The 25504-nt window shown below is 42.7% G+C and overlaps 1 protein-coding gene across 1 annotated transcript in view; it reads right to left on the bottom strand.

Annotated features, from left to right (window-relative positions):
• The window catches only part of GAREM1 (GRB2 associated regulator of MAPK1 subtype 1), a 99976-nt gene extending 81877 nt beyond the window's left edge, over window positions 1-18099 (bottom strand). The window contains exon 1 of the mRNA XM_027674565.1: window positions 17806-18099. Within this exon, the coding sequence (XP_027530366.1) occupies window positions 17806-17926 (121 nt within the window). The 5' untranslated portion in view covers window positions 17927-18099. The remainder of the gene's footprint in view (window positions 1-17805) is intronic.
• Between the last annotated feature and the right edge of the window lie 7405 nt (window positions 18100-25504).

Genomic DNA, 25504 nt, shown 5'->3' with positions numbered 1-25504 from the left:
TCTTCCTGGATCAAAAAGGCTTACAGAAAAGAGCTCACAAGAAACTTAAGATGGCTTTTGTGAAATAAGTGGTGAAGAAGATGCCTGCAAAACCCTAGGGAAAATTCAGCAAGACTTAGGGCCATGTGTTTTCATTAAGCCTAAACACCATCTGCATGCAAGGCAACAGATGCTGTACAATTAAGTGCATCACCCAGACTGTCTTGGTCAGTTAAGTAGGTGGTGAGTTTAATTATTCCATCTAATGTTCCACAATCACATTATATATTATTAAATAGAAAAATCTCAGCAATATTAAAAATCATTTCAGTGAGTGCTCAGCCAGGTACCTACAAAACCACACAAGAGAATAACTTCAACTTTATCCCCACTCAAGTTTGGACTAACATTTATTAGGAATGAAGGGTTAATTGGTGCAACTGCAAAAAGAAGTGGTTGGCTGGTCAGGTGAGCAGTCTGCTGCAAAGTAACTATGAAGAACTGTCAGCATGTGGCTAGTGTTACAAGGGAAGGAGGTTTATTTTGCAACAACTGAAAGCTAAGAGATGAAATTATTAGAAGCTGGAAAAACGAAACAAGTGAGGTTCTTTGTTATTTATCGTGCTGTCCCCACACCGAGGAGCCCTACTTACATGGTATCTGCTCCACTGGACATGCAGCTTCACGGGACTTACCCTGGTTGAGGACCAAACAAGGCATACATTAACATACACCTTAAAACTATCCTACTGCATCACAAAAAACAAAGGACAGCCCCTGCCAATATGAAATGAAGTTACAATCTATTGTTAAAAAAAATGGCAAAAAGAAAAAACAAAAAAACAGTATTACAGACTTCATGACTGTGCAAAGAGATGTTTCGAGTCAGAGGGAGGTCACACTGCTAGCACAAATATAAATGCCAGCACTGCTTTTCCATGCCAAAAGAAGGAACCTACAACACCACGCACTAATAAACTTATAAAAGCTGTCTTGTTTTTGGAAAGGCAAACTTGAGTTCCTACTCAAGTGACAGCTAGTCACATAGCTCACACACATGGTAACACCTTAAGATGAATTCAATTCCTTTTCACCATTCTGGAAGGTCCACAGCAGGTAAAAGCTGAAGCCGAGGCCTCCTTTCAGCACAAAAGTTCGGGGTCCCTCATCTAAAAAATGGGAAGCTCAGGGCCCAGCGCCTATGAGACAGCACACCTGAAGAGTCCATACACAGGTCAGAAACACCCAGCAGTGCACAGCAAGCACCTATGAACTGCAGGCACTGCACACACCAGCTTCAGCCTCCTTGGCAATGAGGGTCTGTGAGCATCACAGGTACCTGCAAGCCTTTCTAAGGTATGCTTTGCAAAGTGGCCAGGTGCTAATACCAGGTTGGGTACCACAACATCCTTTTGTCTTTTTTTAGAAAAAAAACAAACCAAACCAACCAAAACCAAAACCAAAACAAAACAAAAAAACCCCAAACCAAACAAAACAAAAAAACAACAAAAAAAAACACAACAAAAAAACAACAACAAAACAACAACAAAAAAACCCCAATCATAACTCAGAGCCATTCTCATCTGGGAGTCTGTGTTTTGTCTCACTGGCGGACTCATCCCTTACATAATCTTCAAACAGCTCTCAGCACTTTGGTTCTTGTTTAGCCAGTTATTCGTTTGAGCTTCTGATCTCTTGAAATACAACACAACAAAAACCAAGGCAAAAGGATCCACAGAAAAACAACAGACAGCAACTTCTTGTTCCACACAAAACAAGTAAGCCAAAAAAGATCAAGATGTATGTCAGGCTGCATCACGAAGAGTTCACTGTTAATTTCAATTTGGAATCATTAGATTCAGGGACACACAGAAGCACCACTAGTGCTGAAGCAGCACTGCACTGAGTATGTTGCTTTCATGGTAGTAAGAGTACAAGTTCTCTGGAAAACATACACAAAAAGCTCCACCCAAATTGCTAGCATGGGCAACGGGCCAATGGAAGAGAACTCCAAGTTGTCAATTTTCCAAACTCTTTGAGTCTTAGCATCTATTTTCATTGGAGCCTGAATTCAAAGAGCAGCATGAATTCTTTCACTTAGGGAACAAGACTGTATGCTTAAATAACCCTCTGTGGTTTTAATACATGCAATGGAGGAGAAACAAAAGAAATTAGTATGTGACAACTCAGTAGAAGATAGACCTAGCATATTCTATTTGTTAACCAAACATCTGCATTGCCATCATACATGATTATCTGAGGGCAGTTGTCATCAAGGAGATTAAAGAAACAAGTGAGCAAATGCCCTTTTTCCATTAGAAACACGGACTTCATCTGAAGTCAGAATGGTTTTGCTGTTTCAGGCAGACTGAAATTGCAACAGCTTCCATCCGACTTCCACATGGCTGTCAACACATGATCCTTCACCATGTCCAGCACTCAGTCCTATTACTGCCACAACATCTCACCGGCACAACAGCTGCCTCTTCTCCTACAGACCATTTCACTAATACTTAAAGCTTTCTTCTTTTATAAGGAGAAGTTTGGAATTCACATTTTGGGAAAAGAAACAAAAAGTTCTTTCTAAGCCTGAATATTCAAATTAGGACAAATCATTTTATTTTATTATTATTTAGCAAGTCATGCAACCTCTCCTCATGACAACTCCTACCTGAACTCTGGGGGAGGGTGGAGGAAGTCAAACCTTTTGTTTTCTGCGTGCTGCATCATACTCCAGAGTATCTGTTGGGTATTTACCAATGGAGACATACCTCAATGAATGTCTAAGACTAATAAATATTAAATTAGGGTGGTTTGCTTGCTTAAGCTTTGGCACTACACTTAGTTACTGAGTCAAATCTCCATGAGGTGTTCAGCCTGCCAGTGCTATTTCTTCCGCAAAAGCACTGGTCTATATGTAGGTCAGCGGAAAAAGTTCATTAGGTAGAGAACAACATCCAAATTTTCCAGCCTTAAGTAGCAACGAGAATTTGTATGGAAAAAATTCACATCCCTGTAATGTCCCTCAAAGGAAGGAAAGAAAACCCCAGAAATATTTTGTTACATGATAAAGCCTACTTGTAGCAACATTAGACTTACATGAATTGAATTTTTTTTCTTTTTTTTTTTTTTGTCACTATGACTGAACAGATGCTTGGAAAAGTTACTCTTGCATAAAATGCCTAATGGGAGAGAAGTAAAAAGAGTATACAATTGTAGAAAACACTACTACTGAAGAAAAATCTGCTCTGAAAGCCTCTCCATGTTATCAGTCTCACTTTGTTATTCCATACAGATACAAAAAAATTAAAAAATTAAAATCTAGCTAATCAGACAAACTTCCTTGTTTAAAGAAAAGCAAAACAACTTGCAGGGGAGTATATAATGCAAAGTCTAAATACAGACTGCCAGTGAGTTAAAAGGGTACAAATATTGTAATTTCTAGGAGTAAATGTTGTAGTTTCTAGGAGTAAGATAAAAAATAAAACAACAGCCAAAACAAACCCAACCCACGTTAAAATTTAAACATCTCAGAGCTATAAAACCTAGTGTACTAAATTTTTAATTTAAAGTAGGCAGATTCATTAGGAAAGCCTGACAGTGGTCTCATCTGACTGTGTCTGAGCATAGGGGAAAAGATGAAAGGAGAGGGCTCAGTGCCCAGCTAAAGAATCTCTGGAGCTTGCCACACAAGTATCTGGAATAAAAATTCCAGTTATATCTAGGACGGTTGATAATCAGCCTCACTTTTCAGTTTCTTGTCTTCCTTCTCAAACAAATTCCCAAGCAGTTTTCAATATGTGCTTCCATTTAACACTTCCATTCCTGCAGCACATTTATTTGTGCAGCTTCCTATTGTCTGGATAAACCAGTATTTCTGTCATGATTCAAACTGTAACATAACAGCCCTCTCTCAGAAAAAAAATCCAAATATTGACTTAACCCTCCATCAGCTGCATAGACTCCACATCTTCCAGTGGATGACAAGTTTCCCTTGACAGCATAAGGATTCATACATATTTTGATTTTAACACGAGTTATATGCTTCCTTCTTTTGCCAAAAGCAAGAAAAGGGAAAAAGTTGCTGGTAAAGGAGGGAAGATCAGACAAAATTACTTGAAAATCTTGCGTGCTGTCTCTCAAATTAAGATTCAACCCAGTGGTCTTTAGACTTGCTTTTTACACTACAAAAGAGGTAAAAAGTGCTTTTTAAAGTTTAAAAAATATTTTTATATGAGCCACAGGAGAGCCCAGGCATCAAAGCCAGCTCAGGTTGTGCCTCGCAAACTCAGCAAGAGTTTCACACAATGTCTTTGTTACGCCACTGCAGAGACAAGGCAAGAAATGTCCATGAGACTCATCCAACCCCATCCAGCCCAGACTGAGACATGCAGCTGCCCAAAAGCTGCTTATCTGCAGCAAGATCTGTCACCAGCAATTACACTTGTCTCAGCTTTGGATGGTGGAGGGAGAGACACTGAATATTCTTGCAGCTTCAGAAAGAGCTGGGCAAGATGCACTTACCCAAAAATACTTTGTCCAAGATGAAGCCTCTCCCACTGTACACCTCTTCCCTTGGATGAAACGCAGCTGCTGTTGGCTACACTGCAACAATTTTCCATTGTCTGCACAAGACATCTAGTTTGCTTCATCAACCCTACCTGCTTAGCAAGGACAGCATCAGCCTCAGACTGCCTAATATTACTACTTGGGGTACTTCAGGTATTGATGTAATCCTTCAGTCTCACACTACTGTGATCAAACTTTGCTCTGGGTGACCATTAAATATTTCACAATCAGCAGAAAGGAAATAAGGCTTTATTTCTGCAGTTTCCAATCCCTCTGCAAAAGCCTGATACAATCAAATTGCTTCAATCCAGCTGATCCTGAACTTAAGTTATCACCCCCTAATACCTAACAAGAGAGCAGAGACTCCCATCCCCCTATTCTTTTTATGCCTGCCAACAAGAAGACTGATTTATTTCTTTAGGATTAGCATTTTGCTATTTCAATGACTGGATATACCAGTACTGTTGCAACAAATCAGCATAAACCATAATCTCATTACAAAGCTATGAGACAGATTAATCCACTGAAAAATTCAGTTTGTTCCAAGAGAAGGTTTTCTCTAGCTGCAAATACAGAGATAGCATCTCAGTGAGTCTTCAAAAAAACCTGTTTGACCTACTGCAGGGAAGAGAAGGACAAATATTTTAAGTAAGCAGTAAGTGGAATTTTGGTGCCACTGCCACCAATGGTAAACACCCTGCTGACTTCAGCAATCTCACAGTTTGAACCCTGGCATCTTGCTTTCTTTGTGTTCATAAGAAAACTAGCGAGAAAAAAAGAAAGAAAGAGTAGTAACAACACAGATTTCATTGAGCTTTGTTTGTGTTTATTTCAAGCCTTCATAGCAAACATCCCAGAATGAGAAACCTTACTTTTTATGAATTCAAGCGAAACAAGCCAAAACACATCTTTCAACACAGACTGCTCTCCACTCCCACACAGGGGGGAAAAAACCACTCAGCACAACAATATCATAACATTCACATTCCAAAACACAGTAACTTTCTGCTGCTATCATAATTACTCTTCTTATTAATATTGAGTATCATAAGATGTAACTGCAGATTTGCTGTATCCTCATGACAGATTTAGCTCTAAGATCGATTCAACAAAACAGTCAAGCACCATGGTTACTTATAAACCACCTAGAAAATCTCAGTAATTCTTTAAACTATTCTGATACCCTGCAACATGTTGAATAGTGCCAACTATTCAACATGCTAATCATGGTATCTTATATTTGAAGGAAAAAAAATGGAAAAAAAAAATCTTAGATTCACTCAACTCATTAAAAACTGAGATTCTTATGGAAGAAAGTTTTCTGGTTTGGAAGTCACCTAAAACCACAAATCTGAAGGGTTAAGAATAATAGCAAGTCATGACCAGCTTTAAGTACACCTAAAATGGTCACAGAAAAGAAATATTGAAGAGAAAGCTAAATAACTTTTCATTGCATGCAACAGAAGTTCCAGCCTTGTTACCACAGAGAGGGAGAGAAAGGAATTATGTTGATCTCATGTTTAGTTTATTTTCCATTTTGAATTCTCATGACCAAAGTTGAGGGGGTAAAAAAAATTAAAATATTTATCTGCCCTTTACAATCACAGCACCAGGCCTGGAAATGAGGAATCCAAAGAGTAAGTTTCATAAGCAGCCTGATAGGTACAGATATAGAGAACGACAGCACTACCTGACCAAAAGAAAAATACCACAGTAATGATACCTCTGAACAGCCTGCTGCCATCCAAAGTCAGTTCCTTTAAATACTTAATTAAGAGAGCAGAGGTTTTCTTTCACTAGAGGCAGGCATTCCTCATGCTAGAGAGCTCCTGCTCAGATGTGTCTATAAATACTGTGAGGTCCACTGGAGGATACACTTCCAAGTGCCTGTTTAGCATCAGGTGCCTAGCTGGAGAAGCATAATACTTAAGAGGTGGGAGGTCAGCACTTAGCATTGCACTACATGCTGTTACTGGCTTCCTATTTATTTCCAAGCATAGACACAGAATGGTTGCTTTAGTTGATCAAACTGGAGGCAGCTGCACACCTTAGCTGTTGCAGTCATCTTTCACCATGTGTAGTGGTCAGGGAAGACTGGCTAAAGCTCCCCAGGTTCAGGATGCCGATGAAGAAAATTTTTAACCTACCAACCACATAGATTTAAGAGCTAGAGTTTGATTCTAGATTGTCCTGGCAGACAGAAAAACAGCCTATTCATTCAGACTTTTTTTGGGCACAGCATGAAATCTGGGGAGCTCCCATTGACAGTTATTTATAATTAGATGATATTTTAAAATAGTATCCAAGCAAACATGCTCTGTCCTCTCATTATACATCTCCAGTCCTAAAGAGACACTATGCCACTTTGTGTTGCACAGCAGTGATCCCTGTTTGAACTTGGGGCATTTTGGATAAGCTCCCAATTAAAAGTAAAGTAGCCCAAATACAGGAGCTGCTCAAGCATAGTTTTCCTTGGCTTTGAGAGAACTCAGCATTACAATTTAATTTGTCTCTCATTTTTCTTGCAGCTTGTGTTAAGGATGGAATAAAACCAGCTGGAAGTGAACAAAAGTTCAGCTCTTCTGTGAAGTGGGGTTGCCACCTGGCTGCTTGCCCAGTGGCCTGGCCCACCACCCCATGCCCTCACAGACCAAGCAGGCACTAGAGGATTGTGCACACACAGTACCCACTTGTTGGAGCTGCCATTGCCTCTGCATTTCAGCTGCGTCCATCCTACCCCTTCTGTCAACCTGGAAAAATTCAAATATCGCTAATCAGCGGGTAATGCCTCTTCAAACATGGGCTGACTGCATACATGGAGAGAAGTTTTGGATCCTCAACTCTCAATTAGGCACACGTTTGGTTTGGTTACATCCTGGAACAGCAAGATTATTTGAGTAATATGGGAATACTAATAAGAGGAATGCAATCAAAGCTGCCCCTACATCTTTTCTGATCAAGAACAGTCTTAATTCTGAATGCAATTTATTTCCATTGTTTCAGAGAAATCTACACTTAAATTGTAAGGTATAAAAAAATTGGCTTTGTTTTTAGTAAAACACAAGGGACAAATGAATAACAGCTCTTAACAGCTCTTTGATAATATTTGTATGATCTTAAGAAGGCACAAAAAAAACCCCAAACAAAAATTCCTCCTGTGAATACGAAAGCTTCTATTGGTAAGCAGCATGCAGAATACAGAGTGAATTAAAAAAGCCCATCATGCCTCACTTCCCCCTTGAGGGCACATTTATCTTTGCCCACAGGCAATTTGGTCTCAAGATATTTTGTTATATATTGACAGAAATCCAAATGGTATTTGACATTGCAACCCATAAGACATGCAACAGAAAAATCTTCTCCTCCAGCTTGCCCTACATTCAGCTGCAGTGCTGTTGCAGCTTTGCTGCTTGTCTAAAGCCACATCCTGAGTCCAGTGGCTGCAGTAACACGGGTGTGTAACTATTCATATTTTGTATTTTCATATAGAACCCTATCACCACTCTGAGTCACACATGTGCTGATGCTTTCTATATTTTCCTGCTAAGCGTTTCCTGCTTCACATTCAGAGACTAAGACAGAAAAAAAAGTCTGACCATAATGAAATTACACAAATGCAACTCAGATAAGATCTCAGATATTACTCTATGCATGTGGTTATGGCTCCTTCAAAGAAGAAACAGGGCATTTTGACCTTTGAATAAATAGCATCTTCAACAAAACTTAAGAAAGAAGAAGGAATAATTAAATGTTTTGGAAACCAGTCTTTCAGCAGAGATACACATAAGATTCTCCTTTCAGCTCAGCACATCATATAACAAATGGATAAGGATTATTATTATTATTACAAATATACAGCATCCCCACTCTCATTCTCTAAGTCGAGCAGTCAGCGCTGGCTGAGACAAGAGAGCATTACATGCAAAGCCTACCAATTCACATTTGACTCCTGCCAGCAAAACTCCCTTCACTGAAGTTAAACCAAACAGCATGTCAACAGCAAAGTGTAAGACTCCACAGGGGAATATCCCATGTTATTGTGTGCTGATAAAAACCATCCCCTCTGCAGTGAAGCCCAGAACATCTGTCTCTGTCCAAGAAACACCTTTTACTTCCAAGTCAAGGGAAAAGAAGAGGGTACAGAGCAAAAAGATAAGGGTATGGAGGGATAGAGAAGCAGATTTTGCACAGGAACTGGAAGAAGCTGGATGACAGACAGTACAACAGATGGAAGAGGTGAAAGGAAGGACTGTCCTATCTAAAGACAGGAAAGAAAGTATAAGTAAGTATGGTCAGCCTTCACGAACGAAGATTTTGGGAAAGGTCTTTTACCTTTCAAGCCTGCGCAATCGATTTTTTTAGGTGAGACACAGCATGCGCTGAATTGAGCCCACCCTTTTAATCCTAAGGTTCATCTGCCAGGGCCAAGCGAGTTTGGACAATGGCAGTGAGGTCCTCAGGACGTAGGTTTGTTTAGAGTGACCTTCTCTTAGATGGATGGCCTTACAGGGCTGACGAGCTCCATCTGCCCGGGGGAGTATCCCTGACCGGGAATCGAACCCAGGCCGCGACGGTGAGAGCGCCACATCCTAACCACTAGACCACCAGGGGTCCTCAGCCGGGAAAGAATAACAGAAAAATAGAAGCAACTCCTTGCACTGCTCTGTTCTGCCACTGCTAGACAGTACTGAATGTTCTACCTGACAGCGACCTTGGAAACTACTACAGATGACCTTGCAACACCTACTGGAAGCCCACAAGTGCAGGACAGTAGCCTGGGGGATGGAATGAATGAAGTAGGCTGGAGCCAAAGGTTCCTTGAACCCAACCTGCCTGAAGAGACGTACTGAAAGACACAACAGGAAAGTCGGACAAGAAGAGAAGATCTGTGTCCATGTGCCTTTTTCCTCTCCCTCCTTAGAGAACTTTCCTTCATCTTCCCACTCCAATCCTCCCTCTTTCATGTCCAAAATGGTGAGGTGCCAGGAAGCAAAAAGAAGAGTCAGTGCCCATTTTTTGTGGGACAAATAAGCAAAATTTCCAGTTGGAACAGCAACAACAAAAAAGCTGTGAACAGCAAAACAAATACAGGAGAGGGGGTATCCAAGCATTTGTGGGTTACTTTGAAATAGTTCCTGGAAGTTAGTAACTTGAGTATTTAGTCTGCATGACTCTTACAAACCCAGCTGCAAGGCTTCAGTCCAGCAGCCCAGCTCATTCAGTGCTCAGCAATAGCCCTGGCTGCACAACATGGAGTCAGGGGGACAATTTTGGAACAATTGCTTAGGTTACACACAGCTTCCTTCACTTGTGCCCTTGGGTCAGTCTTGGCCACGCAGTCTGTACATTCAGGACAGAGTGAAGACTTATTCAGTCTGTTTAGGATAGCTAATCTCTGTAATCCATGCAACTAGCCCATATCCTTCTTGCAGAGGAGAACTGTGTTCCCATGCAGGCTCAAGTCCAGCACTTTGCCTTTGGAGGATGCATACCCCAACACTGCATCCTGGTTGGTGGTTGGTGCTCCCCCAGACAGTGGCCGCAGCCCCCCGGCCTGTCCCTGGAAACCTGTCACCACCTGGAAACCATGTCCTCATCCATGCCAAGTAGACATTTTGCCATGAAGGCACCAAGACAGCAAGGAAAGCAGCACATGGCACACACGCTGGCCTGACAAAGGGTGCTTTTAGTCCCTTACTCAGCTTTTCTTCCCATTCCCCCATCTCTCACTGTAAGAAGAAATGTCCCAATTTCCTTGTCACCATCACAATGTTTTCTCTGCCCATTTCACAAATAGAATTGCAGCATGTTTTGGTTTACATAACATTTACATTTGAGTCACTAAGGTTCAGCCCTGGCATGAAGCAATTCCAGTATCAACTTCATAAGGTTGAGCTCTCGGGCATCTTCCAGCCTCTACATATTTAAGTCTTTATCCTTGGTTCTCTTTAGGAGCCAGTAACATTCTCACAGACCAGGGAAATTTGAGTGCATCCAAGTTCTCCGCGATTACCACAAGATTATAACACCAAAAAAGAAAAATCCAATGAACAAAAAGGGCACTTGCATTTCTTGAAGGTTTACACTTCCAGGAAGCTCCAAGTGACCTTCCCCACCACAACAAGACTTGTTGCTTTTCCTGGTAAAATCACATCCACTCCTCTGCTGAGATCACATCAGCTCTTGTCCATTATGCAGATGCTGCGGTCCCGGACAGGGCTCCTCACACCCCCAGAACCCACAGCTCTGGCAGCAATTGCTGTGCACTTCACATCTTCATCATGGCTTGATCCACTTGGTGTGCATTTTACAGGCTCAGGACCATCTCCCTCCGCACAACAGGCAATCTGAGGGATAAGGAGGCTGGACTCCAAACCCTCCCCACCACCAGGAAGACATTTCTGCCCCCCAGCACGCAGCACCAAGCCTGGCAGGGACATACGCCACGCAGCAGCAGTACAGGAGACAGAGCAGTTATTCTTGCTGGTAAAAAGCCCCAGCCAAGCGTGCAGGTGCCCTGGCAAAGCTGTGATTTATTAGTTTTATGCCGACATGCATACCACCTCAGAGACTGCAGAGCAGATGTGGCCCTGATCCTCAGCAAAGACACTCTCTTCAATCTGCTTATACACCTCAATTTTACATTTCTGTGCTAAGCCATTTAGATGAGCAGACAGGGCTTACAGGTGGAGGCACAGTGAAGTTTGCTCCACAAGTTTTTCATACTGCAATGGTATGAAAATTGCAGACCACAAATGCTACAGAAAACTCATTCCAAAGAGAAGCACCATTAAAAGCAAAAAATTTCAGACTTGAAATATTGCCTCATTGAGTTTTATGAAGGTTGGTTTTGAGTCATATGCAATCCACATTAAGACGATAATATTTTCCTATAGGGGAGAGACTTAAGCTTCCCTAATCCAACCAACTTGTTACTCCTAATGCCAAAAGGAAATACAGCAACACCCATGCCCTTTGCTGCTGACAAACCACCACTGGAATGACTGGAACACACTGCAGTTCTTCCCACAACTTCCATCAAATCCTGTAGCACCAGACCATGCTGTCGAATATCCTCCAGCACTTTGTCTTGGCATACTCCCTGGAGTTGCCTTTGCTGGGGCATTACAGGGAGTGCCAATTCACGTAATCACCAAAGCCAGGAACACCTAGTTCCAGAACAGCTCTTACAGACAAAGCAGAAAACAACGAAACCCTTCTTTCCTATGCTAGACTTATACCTTTCCTTGCAACAGCAGCATATGATTCATCACACCACATTTGTTTTAAGATTAAGGGTTTTACTAACTGTTCAAGGCACCTTAATACCTTTGATTTTATGTATATCTTGTGCCTTATTTGAAATGGAGGGGGAGAAAAGAAAGAAAAACTCCCATGCATTTAAAGTTATAGCATTTGAATTCCAGTAAAGAAAAGACTAATGGTGTTTCACCTTCCAACACCTAAACTACAGAATGATTCAGGAAGTGTTTGTCCAGGTACACACACAAAGGCTTCATCTAACAGAAACAAAACTTCAGAAACTGAAACAAAGAGCTAGTAGTTTCATACCACTAATAACAGAAAAGAGTATGAACATCTATTAAGAAGGCAAGAAGGCAAGAAATAAGAGCAAGGTAACTATTTTCCATCTTAACAGCCCTACCACACTACCAAGGGTCAAATAGCTGGGTAAAGAACGCAGAATACACACTACTGTAGATTGAATCATTGCCAACCATGAAAGCAGCTCAAAGAAATCATGGATTTTTAGGGGTAAAATGGGTACGCTGCTGAACTCTATCTACCTCACTGGAAGTCTGTGGTACTCCTGGGAATAGGTGTTGCCAAGTTACTGGCCTCCATCTCCAGAAGGGCACTATAATCTTCACAGACAACATTCGGTAGCTGCAGGTTTTAAATGAATTAAAAGCTTTTTCACTAAAATGTTTCTGGAACACATCTCTGCCAGCAGGGGAGAAGGAAAAAAAAAAACAAAACCAACCAAAACAAAAACCCAGAATCAGTGGTTAGTGGCAACCTGACAATTGTTTTTTTCATTCAATTGTCTGGATGGAAACAGCAGACCGCACAGTAAAGGAAGAAAGAAGAGGAACCAAGGAGGAGATGCTTCTGAGATTATACTTAAATGGCAGAACACACAGTATAAACAGCTGGCGTTTCAAAGCTCCTCAGCACTTAAGGAAGAAATCAAGCCATGTGGATATAATATATCTTGAGGACTTTTGCCTTCAAATCAGAGACACTTGTCTGTCTGCCCAATATATGAGAACCATACCTACCATACCACAGTACACAAGATGTGGGGCCTAGAGTGGGCCTAGAGTGGGCGATTAGATCATGGCCATTGCCCAGGGTCTGAGCATATCTGAAACCTTTTTCTTGGTCCACCTAAAAGCTTTGCCCTACCCCCACACGATGCCTTCTAAAGATTTATTCAGTAACAGACTACTGAGACACCCTGTACTAGCTTCTCAAAAGAAGGAGGTCATTCAAGACAATTAAAGCACAGACAGCAGCATTCAGACCTTTAAAGAGTAAGTCTCTGTAGTTTCAAAGCACTGTTCAACTTCACAGATAACCTGCATTTGTGGAGTGACGCAATGCAAAACTTTCATTATGTACACGGCCACTGTTCTTGAGTACGATGTTCTTTGATAAGATGTGAGGGTGCTCAGTTTCCAGATATTTGGAACTGGAATCAGCTCTACAGTAATGTGCTGCACAAAACAATAGGCCCCTGAACATGACTGGGGTAGACAGAGGTCACCACAAAAAAGTTTTGAAATGAAAAAGAGAAACTGAAGTAAAATAAAGAAAATCCCTTCATCCCCAGGAGTAACAGGAGCACAAACTCAGTATTCACCCACTGCTGATATGCGCAAGAGATGTCCCAGGGGTAAGAAAGAAGAAACCATCTTTTAAATTTGTTACCCATTTTACAGATTTTTCCTTTCTTTATAGCCACTAATTCTGTCATTTCATCACACAGCACATTTGCAATGCATAGGGAAGAATTTCCTTCATTCTCAGTGGCTCATCAAGATCCATGATCTCACTTCCAGGAAAGTTCAGCATGATTTCCCCACCACGCAAAGTAGGCAATAATTTCTCTATGACTTGAGAAGTGGTGCCACTATGTTTGATCCCAAGAACACCAGGTTCCATAACATAAACTTTTTTTTTTTAAGAGCATGCATAAATACATTTATGCCTTGTGAAAAAAATAAATAAAAATCAGAGGACCACATGCCCTCTTACTCCCGGAAACTTTAGCCTTTGTACACAAACTGTGAATTTCTGTGAGCTTTTCCAGTTCATATCTACTACCTACTAGCAAAGGCTGCTCTTTACTTGTGGAAACACAGCAAGAGTGTCTGGGAAAAAGGGAGTTCCACCAAGAAAAAGAATGACAGACTCTTGCAAGTCTGAAGAGAGCAGTGAGCTTACAAAAAAATGCTTGGCCTGAAGCTCAGCTCTATGCAAAGCAGCATTTTCCAGATCTTAACCTTGATAGCGTTTCTCTTTCACCCTCCAAAATTATCCTTAGAAAAATAATTACCAGAAATTTAAAGCCCTAAGATAACCATGCACAACATCGTTTCCACATTACCAACAAGACACAGTCACAGCTTTGACATCAGCTTTTTCTACTGATGGTCTAAGGAGAGACAAGCCAAGCCAAGCCAAGCCCCACGTGCACCCCTGGTTCTCACAGACCAGCAATGCTCACCTTTTGCCCTCTTGCAATCACCACACTCTGATAAGATCTCTTTCTGCTGAGGGTTCCCACAGCAAAACCTTCTCCCCACTGTACCCACCCACAAGTCTCTCACTGGGGTGGGATTCAGCTGTGACAATGCAAATCAGGACTGGGGGCGGGGGGGGGGTAAAGGACAAGAAAAACACAGCACAAAGTTCACTCCTCTCTTGCTGTTAAAGTCTTCCTTCTTTTCATCTGAAAGAGCCCACTCAGTGAATTCCAAGTGTGAAATAAAGCCCATGCATTTTCTTTGTTATGATGTTTAGCAGTTTTGTATTTCAGTTATCTAGAAATATTTCTCATAGAAGTTGGAAAAAAACCCATATAAAACCCATTTGTTTCATCGCAAGAGTGACAGATTTGGGTTTTTTCAGTCTATTTGTTCAATTAATAGAATAATATTCACCAGCAAAATGTTAAAACACATGAACAGAATAAAACAAGTAAAATTTGATTTATGAATTAAAGTATCCAAAAGCACAACCTGAAACACCAGTCTTAAATTTTAATACCAAAAAAAGAGAACATATTTATCATTGACATATTTATCATTTCTAGACTGATAAGGTAGGCACCAATGCCTAACTATTTCCAACTGTTTCTTGATGTAACAACAGACTACTTCCTCCCATACTATCAAGAAAAACCCTCCCTTCTTAGCAGAGGACCAAATTTAGTGCACATAAATATTTCATAACTTCATCCTGTCAAGGAATCAAACTGAATTACTTAAGGGCATTTTTCCAGGAGCCTCACATCCAAGTTCAAAGAATAAAACTGCATTCATCAAACCTGTTCTTCCCCTTCAAAACTGAAAGGCTCCAAGGTGAAGCAACAGTGAAAAACGGGATCTTCTGTGGGTATCATCTATGAACATTACCCACCTAGTGCTAAAGTCCATTAAGAAATGTAGAAACAACACAGCAAGACTCGCATCTTCTGAAGAAAATATGACTCTAGCTCTACAATCCTCTCCTACATCCTGATTCAACAGAAGAAACAAATTCTGGCTTTCACAAAACCTCATCATAACTGAAACAACCAGCCTAGAAATAACTCACTGCTACAGACAGAGGCCAACCACAGAATCAAAAGGTGACTGAAGACAGACATCTACAGGTGGTTTGATTTCCAACAGCACAAAACACAGGCAGCTTCCACTGATCTGGAGAGAAATTCAGCATCTAAAGAAGAGACGAGGCCATTCCTCTGTAAATGAACCCTGACCCAGAGACAAGAGCTGCACCCTGATAACACTGGCACAAGAGCTACTTTGTTAACAGAGGTAGCCTTAAACTTCCTAAGCATTGGATAACCCACATTTGGATTCGACTCTGCATTTATTTTTTTCAGTGTTGCACCAAAAAATTCTCTGACAGAGAATTGTTAACTTGTTAAATTTGCAAGACAAGGACAGGGATGCAGAGCAACTATCCATTGACAGCCTGTGCTCCAGTCAATTCCACAAACATTGAACATTCCTAACTTTCCTCCTTTAGAAGACTATGCACTGATTCATGGTTGCTTTCTCTTACTGAAAGACAATCTCCTGTGGAAAAAGTGTTCTCTTCATATCACCAAGACCATGGCGTCTGCGTTCTTTATAAAATATTGATTGTCTGCCGTCTGCAGTCCCAGAAGCTAAAAGTACATCCACATGAGTAGGTAAAACAAGACTCAAGAGCCACTGAACTGGTCAGACCTCAACCAGCTCCAAGCTAAAGCCCTTCGCACAGAGCTATACTTGAGCCTGCCTCCTGGTAAGGCTTAGTGTGGGGTTGAACCACTACTTGCAAGACACCTATACCAACATCTGCCTCCTGTCTGGCCATCTCAGGGCATGGACAAAAGAGTTCAGGTCTGTCTACATCCAATTGCCTGTGCATATGCTCGAAGTGTGGCATATGGGATAAAAAAGCCTTTGCCCAAAATCCACACCATCTTCATCTCCCCAACAATATGGAATATTCCCATCACCAGGTTCAAACCAAGATCCCTCCCCCCCCCCCAAAAAAAATTTAAAAATTGCTTGCTTCAAAACCCATAAACTTTCTCCACCTACGAAGGTCTTTCAGGTCCCTTCCAATGAAGCAAGACAACAGGAGTGGGGAGATTGGGAAGTATGAGATGCAGAGAGGGAAATTAATAAGTCATCAATATATACATCCTGTTAAAGCCTGAATCACTGCCAGGAACCTCAAGTAAATTGACAGCCTTCTTAAGTGCAGTAACTGGAGGCCATCTTAGCAGTGTCTAGTGACAGAAGGTAATACCATGAGGAACTCCTTAACATAGCAGCTTTGCTGTTCTCACAGGACAACATACCTTTGACAGTATGAAGAACAGGCAGATGCAGTTAAAAAAGCAAAAAGCTTTTCTTTAACCTGCTCTCAGAGTGCCAGCTCTGAGGAAGCACTACAAGTGAAAGGAAAAGGTACTGCATAATCAAAGGACAAAGTCAAAAATCATCACTGGATTATGGATACTGCAGTTAAGTAATAAACCAGTCCTAGTCTTGACCTGCATATGGGGAGCAACAGAGGATGATGTCTATGCTCATTTTTAACTTTTCAATTCAATACAAAACTTGATAAATCAAGAACCCCTCTATTACATTGTATTAGTACATGGTGAGTTCACAAGCTAATGAATTAAAAAGCCTGGAAATTTTTCCCAATTTGTGAGTTATCTTCTGCATTCCTTTAGAGAGTTGGATAGTTTTCATGGAGCTACCATGCAGTGCACATACACATTATTACAAAGCAGCTGTCTGAGCCTTCATAAAAATTTCCCCCTCTTTCCCTAATTCTCTGCGCAGACACATTACTTTCTAAGACACGGATCTAGGAAAAGTAAAATGCTGTTGTCATAGCTGTTCTGTCAGGGTTCTTATTTCCTGGAGTAAACAAAAAGTCGGAGACTTGGAAACCACAGGTGAGACCCAAGTGAACTGTAATAAAAAAAGTTATCTGGAGACTGTAACGGCTTCTTACGTTACTCCCCTTTTTACAGGTCCGTGGCTTTCTCAGTGCAGTGTAACACTTGGAATTTAGCCCACTTGGCTACTTAATATCCCTTTTTATTTGGCCTTGTTGTAGCATCACTTCATCGCAACACGGGGTCTCCAGTGCTGAAAATGCCCTTCTACGCTTAATTTGGGACTGCGAGGACCTCTCTCAGTAGGGCAGGCATCTGACAGCACACAGGCTCCAGCGAGCTCCCCTACACACACACACGGAGGGGGGACGGGAGGTGTACTACCCAGGTATTTTAATGCAAAGCAACGCACGGATTCCGACGCAAGCCGAAGCCTCGCACCGAGACGCGGTGACGGCAGATGCCAAGTTCAAGGACCGCACGGGAGCACTCCCGGGAGCTGCGGGAGGAGAGGGGGTGCCCCCGGGAGGGGGTCGGGCAGCCCACCCCGGGAGTGACCCCGCCGCCCGCCCGGCCCCGCTCCCCGCCCCACGCACCGCTGTCCAGCCGGGCGATCTGGGGCAGCCGGTAGGTGCTGACGAGCCGGTCCAGGGGCACGGCCACCGCGCTCCACTTCACGTCCTTGAGGCTGCAGCCCAGCGGCGGGCCGGGGTCCATCTTCCCGGCCCGGGAAGGGAGGGGAGGGAGCAGCCAGACAGGCAGCGCCGGCGGGGTGCTCCCACCCGGCGGGGCGGCTGCCAACCGGGAGGGCGGCGGAGCGGGAACGCAAGGAGGGAGGGAGGGAGAGAGCCCGGCTCGCTGAGCGCCAGCCGCCCCGGGACACGCGGGGCTAGGCAGAGAGGGAGGCCCGCCGGGCGCCCGCTGCCGCTGCGGCGGCGGCTGGTGCTGCCTGCGCGGCTGCTGCTGCTCCCGCCGCCCCCCGGGAGCGGCTGGGGCCGCCCGCCGCCGCCGCCGCGCCTGGCCCAGGAAGCGCCATCCCAGCACTGACTAATCAACAGGGTGCGAGCAACGCCTGCGCAGCTGCCGCTCCTCCCCGCCGAAAAGGAAAGTGCCGGGCTGCCCGCCCGCCCGGCGGGAGACACCGAGCGCCGGAGCCGCAGTGCCTGTCCCTCTCACTCCACCCTCCGACCGCTCGCCCGACGTGCAGCCCGCACTCCCCCTATGCATCCTTTGGTTTTCACCTGTGAATCATGCACGTCCGTGTGAATGCATGTATATAGAGCAGTGCACAGAAGTCACTGTTACTGCACATGCAAGTACTGCATATATTGCGTATTCAAAGGTCTGCAGATCATGGGAAAATGTGTAATCAACTACTCGTTCTCTCCTCAAAGTGGCTTGTGTGATGAAGTCCTATATGATCTTCACAAGATATTTAATGTTATCCTTTTTTAAATGCATTTTGATCTCCAGACTGCCAGACTGCAAAAACTCTGAGAAATTAAACCAGAAAAGCTAACTCCTGGGTGGTTAGAACTGTACTGTGCTTAAGTTTATTTTGTTCACTTCTGTGTCAAAACTGTTTATTTTACTGCAGTAAACTTGGCTACATTTAAGGCTGTACTGTTGAGTAGAAATATAAAAGTGCCTTGCAGTGATTAGTAAAACGACTGACAACATCCACAGCCAGCATCTCTCTCCAGACTCCATCTTCTGCAGTATCTATCTTTGAGATCGCCAGGGATGTCAGAGCTCAGGGAAGAACTGTGGTACAAAGAGCCCTCCTGCCACTTGCCCTTCCTCAGGCCCTGGATGAAGGGCCAGACACTGCTGCGTGCCTTTGTCACTGCTTGTGCCACAGCACTGCCAGCACAAGGAGGGCTGAGACAGATATGCTCTTGTTCTGCTCTGCTGCAGAGACTGGGAATTTATCCATGGTCTCCATGATGAAACAAAGACTGTGGTAGCCAGTCAGCATTGAAGATTACAGAAAACCCAAGTTATCTTGCCTTAAGTGGATCTGGGTTGCTTTGAACCTCATCCTGCTGTGGGTCCATGCTTTAGCTATACAGTTGGACACTGGGTTTTCCCAGCACTATGAAAAACCTTCATTCTCTACACTCAGACATGCTGCTGTTAGATCCTACCTACCAGAATAGTTAGCTTTAACAATTTTCAAAAATTTAGCTTTGAAAATACACTTCTTTTTTAAGTAGTTTCTCTTTTACAAAGTTCACCAAAAACTTCAGTGAATTAAGCTACCGAAGTGCAAAGTAATGCACAGAATCATGGAACGGGTAAAGTTGGAAGGGAGCACGTGGGTTGTCTGGTACAACCTCCCTGCTCAAGCAGGGTCATCCCAGAGCACATTGCACAGGATTGTGTCCAGTCAGTTCTTGAATCAGTGAGGGAGACTCCACAACCTCTCCGGGCAACCTGTTCCAGTGCTTGGTCACCCATACAGTAAAGAATTTCTTCCTTATACTCAGGTGGAACTTCCTGTGCATCAGTTTTTGCCCATTGCCTCTTTGCCCTACTGCTTGGCAGCACTGAAAAGAGCCTGGCTCCATCTTCTTGACACCCTCTCTTCACACACTTGTATACATCGATAAGGTCTCTTCTTAGTTGTTTCTTCTCAAGGCTGAACAGGCCCAGCTCCCTCAGTCTTTATGCTCCAGTCTCTTAATCATCTTTGAAGCCCTCCGCTGGAACTGCTCCAAGAGCTCCATGCCTCTCTTTTACTGAGGAGCCCATAACTGGACACAGCACTCCAGAAGTGGCCTCGCTAGGGCAGAGTAGAAGGGCAGGATCAACCTCCCTCAACCTGTTGGCAATGCTCTCCCTAATGCACCCTAGGATACCATTGACCTCCTTGGCCACAAGGGCTCTGCTGGCTCATGGACAGCTTGTTGTCCACCAGGACCTCTAGGTCCTTCTCCACAGAGCTGCTCTCCAGCAGGATGGCCCACAGTCTGTGCTGGTGCAAGGGGTTATTCTTCCCCAGGGGCAGAACCCTCCATTTGCCTTTGTTGAATTTCAGACAGTTCCTCTCTGCCCCTCCCTCCCACCTGCCAAGGTCCTTCAGAAGGGCTGCACAGCACTCTGGGGTATCGGCCACTCCTCCCAGCTTTGTGTCATCAGCGAACGCCAGCATTATTGCTAACAGCACTATTGCTGAAATATGGAAAGCAAAAGCATGGGTTTAACTCGTTCAGGTTTGACGAGGTTACCAGGTGCGGTGCGCAAGGCAAAGTAGATCAGGTCAGACTGGGATTCACCAGGACTTGAAGCACTAGTCTTGCAAGAATTGTTCTTAAACACTATCTTGGGTACCATTAATTCCAGGGTAGATACCGATACCATCTCACAGCATATGCTTCTCTTGGACATCATGCACTTCTGCTATCTGGGAAGAAAAGCATCTTTTGCACAGAAATAGTCACTGCTGATTCTTCTTGAAAGATTTTTTTCATTCTTCAGATGATACTAGAAGTCCTATGGCTTTTAAGTCTGTCTTCCTATAAAAGTGTTTGTGTTCTCTCCAACCAGTGGAAATCCAGCTCACTCTTAGCCATTTTACTGGAACAAGGTGCATTTTAAAAAAAAATTAACTTCTAGATGTTATCTGAATTTCATTCAGTTGTTTCCAGGCAGAGATATCATAACACTTACTGGTATTTAAATATCTTGTTCTTACTCTTAGAGTGACTTTGTTATGTGTCCTAACTGTACTACAGCTCTGTCTTCTTGAAATACATTCTAATATTACATACACGCCATTCAAATCAGCAGCACATATGAGCCTCAGAAGATTTCTTGTTTTAACTGCACCTTATGTGTAATTAACACTTTAGAGATAAAAATTTCTCTGATGTCTAGCAATGCCTTAGTCCCTTAGTGTGATCTCTTACTAGTCTCCTACTGGTACAAAATGCTAACGAAGCCACTAGACCTGGAGAGGACTTGCTGTGAGCAGGTCCACCTTAGGGCCAGGGTCTCAGTTATGCAACATCTTAGTTTTCCTGCATGTGCTTTTCAGGTGGTATTCAGAGACACTCTTTACAAATCAACAGCAAATTCATTCCATAAAACCATAAGCAGTGGCAGAGGGACTCAGAATAATTCTTGAAATTATTCTTAAATGCATTTTGAATTGACTTTCATGTTAATTTAACAACACATTTATGCAGCAGGCTGTAAAATCTCTAGTATATATTTATTCCATTGCCAATGCTAACATCTGAAATGGAACTACAAACTGCTTTTAGTTATGTATCCGGGAACATGCTTTACAATGTTGTATGCACACATCAAATAAAACTGAGCTTTATACAGTAAGTTTCATGTGAAGCTGTTCGTATTTCTTAAAAAAAAACCCATGAATTTGCATTCCTTCTTCCTACCTGTGATTTGCCTTTATAGGCCTGATTTTCATAAATATTTACAAGTCCAATGGGATATAACAGAAGATGCAGTGATCACTTCAGAAGCAGGTCCTAAATATCTAACTTTCTCTGAATCATAGTATCATTAAGGCTGGAAAAGACCTCCAAGATCATTCAAGTCAGACTTTGACTGAACACTACCATGCCAAGTAAACCACAGCACAGAGTGCCATGTCCCATCATGTCTTGAACACTTCCCGTGTTGGTGACTCCACCACCTTCCCTGGGCAGCCCATTCCAATGCTTAACAATCCTTTCTATGAAGAAATTCTCCCTGATGTCCAACCTGAACCTCCTCTGGCACAGCTTGAGACCATGTCTTCTTCTCCTGTTGCTAGTTGCCTGGTAGAAGAGACTGACTCCCATTTGGCTACAATCTCCTTTCAGGTAGTTGTAGAGAGGGATAAGGTCACCCCTGAGCCTCCTTTTCTCCAGGCTAAGCAACCCCAGCTCCCTCAGCCACTCCTCACAGGACGCACCCTCTAGACCCTTCACCAATTCTGTTGTCCTTCTCTGGACATACTCCAGGCACCTCGATGTCTTTCTTGGAGTGAGGGGCCCAAAACTGGACACAGTACTTGAGGTTTGGCCTCACCAGTGTCAAGTACAGGGTGACTTGGTGGTCTGAGTCTTTCTGGCCACACTATTGCCGATACAGGCCAGGATGCCATTGGCCTTCTTGGCCACCTGGACACACTGCTGGCTCATGTTCAGCTGCTGTTGACCAGCACTGCCAGGTCCTTTTCTGAAGGGCCACTTTTCAGCCACTTTTCCCCCAAGCCTGTAGTGCTGCAAGGGGTTGTTGTGACCAAAGATCAGGACCTGGCACTTCTCCTCATTGGGCCTCATACAACTGGCCTCAGTCCACAGATCCAGGGGGATCCTGAGGCAAAGGGGGAAGGGGAAAGAGAACAATGTATTTGACACAGTTGATATCTGCACATCTCATGTTTTGAAAAAGAACACTATTCCTGTATTACTGGCAAAATCTAGGCAATCTTCGCTCATGCAAGGTATTATAAAGATATCTGAGGGTCTTCCGTTTCACTGTAAGAGGTGTCCTCCTTTTTTCAGTCAAATCCCTTATTTAACCTTTATTGAAGCTAAAAACTCCATCTGTGGGAATTTGTGCAACACTGTCATCCAGCCAGCTTTTTAGAAAACTAAATGAAGACAATACTTTCAACTTACATCCTTATTTCTAGTTCGAGAATACCTTTAAACGCAGCATGTCGCAGTTTGGCAGGAGGTTTTTTGTTCCTAGTGAGAGTGGCAGTTTTTCCCCAGTTGCACGTTCCTCTGAATGTAATCCACAATGCATATGCTTAGAAAAAGGCAGTTGTTTTGCTCCAAGAGATGCGAAAAGGACAGCACTCATGGTACCTGGAGTGTTAGGTGAAACCTGAATATTTGCATCTCAGTAAGGTGCGCCACTGACTGGATCATACCTAAGCCACAAGAAGTAGAAAACACTGCAAGAAGAAATTCCTGTAGTTGAAATTCTCATTAGTTACAAAGAGAAGAAATCAAAATTACAAATCAGTCTAGCCCTTTTTTATCTACTTTCATTGCTGGGAAAAGGAGGAGAAATTAAACGGAGACAAACGCAGAGAACTAGTAGCTAAACTTCTGCAAGTTCAGGACTGCTAAAAGTTCATCAGAGATCCACTGCAGAAAGGCAAAACTGCAGAATTTGATCTATGCAGAGGAGGAGGAAGTGAAATAAAGACTAAGTTGGTTGAATCATCTGATCTTCATTGACCAGAAGGAAAATAGAAACTTCATCAAATTACTAAATTATGAATAAATGTATAGACTATGTACAGACAAAACCTGAAAGATAAGGTCCCAAAATGTTAGAAAATTGGATTTAAAAGATAGCAAGGATGTTGATAAGAGGCATAGAGATAAGGCCAAGGAAAAAAATTGGTCTATTATTCCATAGAGGGGGAAACCTATTTAATCATCACTTCAGGGCTAGTGATACTGAGATGCCAGTATCCTTAATGCCTTTTTTTAACCTCAGTCTTCAATTTTAGAAGGCAAATGTGATTTCACTTACTAGTACCACCAACAAAAGTCTAGGAGCTTAGGCTAGAAAAATGAAGAAATAGATTGCAAAACACATAGGTAAGTTAAAGATCTTTTGACAGACTGGACTGGGAAGGTAGAAGGGACAGGAGTTGTCTGGTGAGAAGAGGAGAAGGGAAGGTTTGGGAAGGGAAGGTTTGGGAAGGGAAGGTTTGGGAAGGGAAGGTTTGGGAGGGAAGGTTAGGTTTGGGAAGGGAAGGCAAGGGAAGGCAAGGGAAGGCAAAAGGAAGAACCTACTTTCCTTGTGTACCAGTTAGGTAACAGTTCAGTAAGGACGGTGGCCACTCTGAAATCTCTATCACTCCAAGTCTCTAACCATGTTCCTGCAGTACAGCAGGGACAGCTGATCAGAGGCTGAGATATGATGAGGACCTAGACAGCCTCTCAAAATCCCTTCCAGCACTATTTCCTTTCTCTGCTATGGTTGTAACGAAGGCAGGGATTATCCTTTGTTCCTTGTTTTCAGATTTTGCCATAAACGCTGGCTTAAGTGACTGCCCATGGTGAGTAGTCAGGAGCAGCTGTAAATATGTAGCCCTTCCCATCCTTTCGCACCCTTTCTGCAAGAACACTAACTGGGCTAGTGGCACACACACCTGGCAGTATGCTCAAGCACATTCGGTCCCATGTGCTTCAGAAAGCATCTTCCACTAGAGCTCCCTGTCTCAATACCAACTCTAATAATAAATTGATATTATGACAATCTGCAAACAGCCCCCCAAAAAAGAAGCAAGCATATTTCAGGAGCATAGTGACATTTCAAAACAGTAAGCCAGTGGAGCTAGTTATTTTGGATACGCTGGGATAGGTCACGACAGAATTTTGCATAGTATTATTCATTCACAAATGATGATAAAACAATTAAATTTAATAATCAGAAAGAACAGCATCTCCCACACAACCCTCCCCCCCAAAAACAACAATACAGTCGCCACAATTCTTCAGATTTCCCAATCTGTCCTTTCATTTTGTGTCCTGCAAGTTTGATTTGTGCTCTCTTTGCCTCTGATTAAACAAAAAGTAACCAGCAACATGATTCTGCCCTCATTTAATTTTTTTAAAATTAAATCTAATATCCTCCACTGAAATTAAAGGTATTACATACCAGTATAATGCAGATTAAATGAGCAGAATCATTATACTCATACAATGTATGAGTATAATCTATTTATACTTTAAGAAAATAACATGAATACATCACAATATCAAACAAACCCTTATATAGCAATCATCTGTGACAAAACAAACATTTGAAAATACAGGTATGCTGCTAACACCTGCATGAATTATTTTAAAGAATTATACAACTTCACATGAGAAAGATGATTATTACAGGATGTGTATTACAGGATTGTGTTGTTCTCTGTTTTCTGCCTTCTTAGGAAGGTTCAGCAACATACCCTAGTTGAAGGCATCCCTGCCCATGGCAGGGCAGTTGGAACTAGATGATTTTTAAGCTCCCTTTCAACCCAAACCATTCTATGACACCAATCTTGTATATGGTTTATTCTTTCTTCTTAGCTCTCACTTTTGCAGCCTCCCTATTCAAGGTTATTGAAGTAACACATATGTTTCTGAAATAGATGTAAAAGAAACAAAAGCCAAAAATTTCCATAGAATTATCTTAGGAGATGGCAGTAAATATCAGGTGCTTAAAGAGATGTTATATGATTTCATATATCAGAAGGTTGCCTGTATGATGGTGATGTCAATGTTCATTACATTACAAATCTGGTATAAATAACACAGAAAAAAAAAG

This window comes from Neopelma chrysocephalum, unplaced genomic scaffold (assembly GCF_003984885.1).
Source record: "Neopelma chrysocephalum unplaced genomic scaffold, ASM398488v2 Primary Assembly neopelma1_22, whole genome shotgun sequence".
Taxonomy (NCBI): Eukaryota; Metazoa; Chordata; class Aves; order Passeriformes; family Pipridae; genus Neopelma; species Neopelma chrysocephalum.
This window is presented reverse-complemented; position numbering and strand designations above follow the sequence as displayed.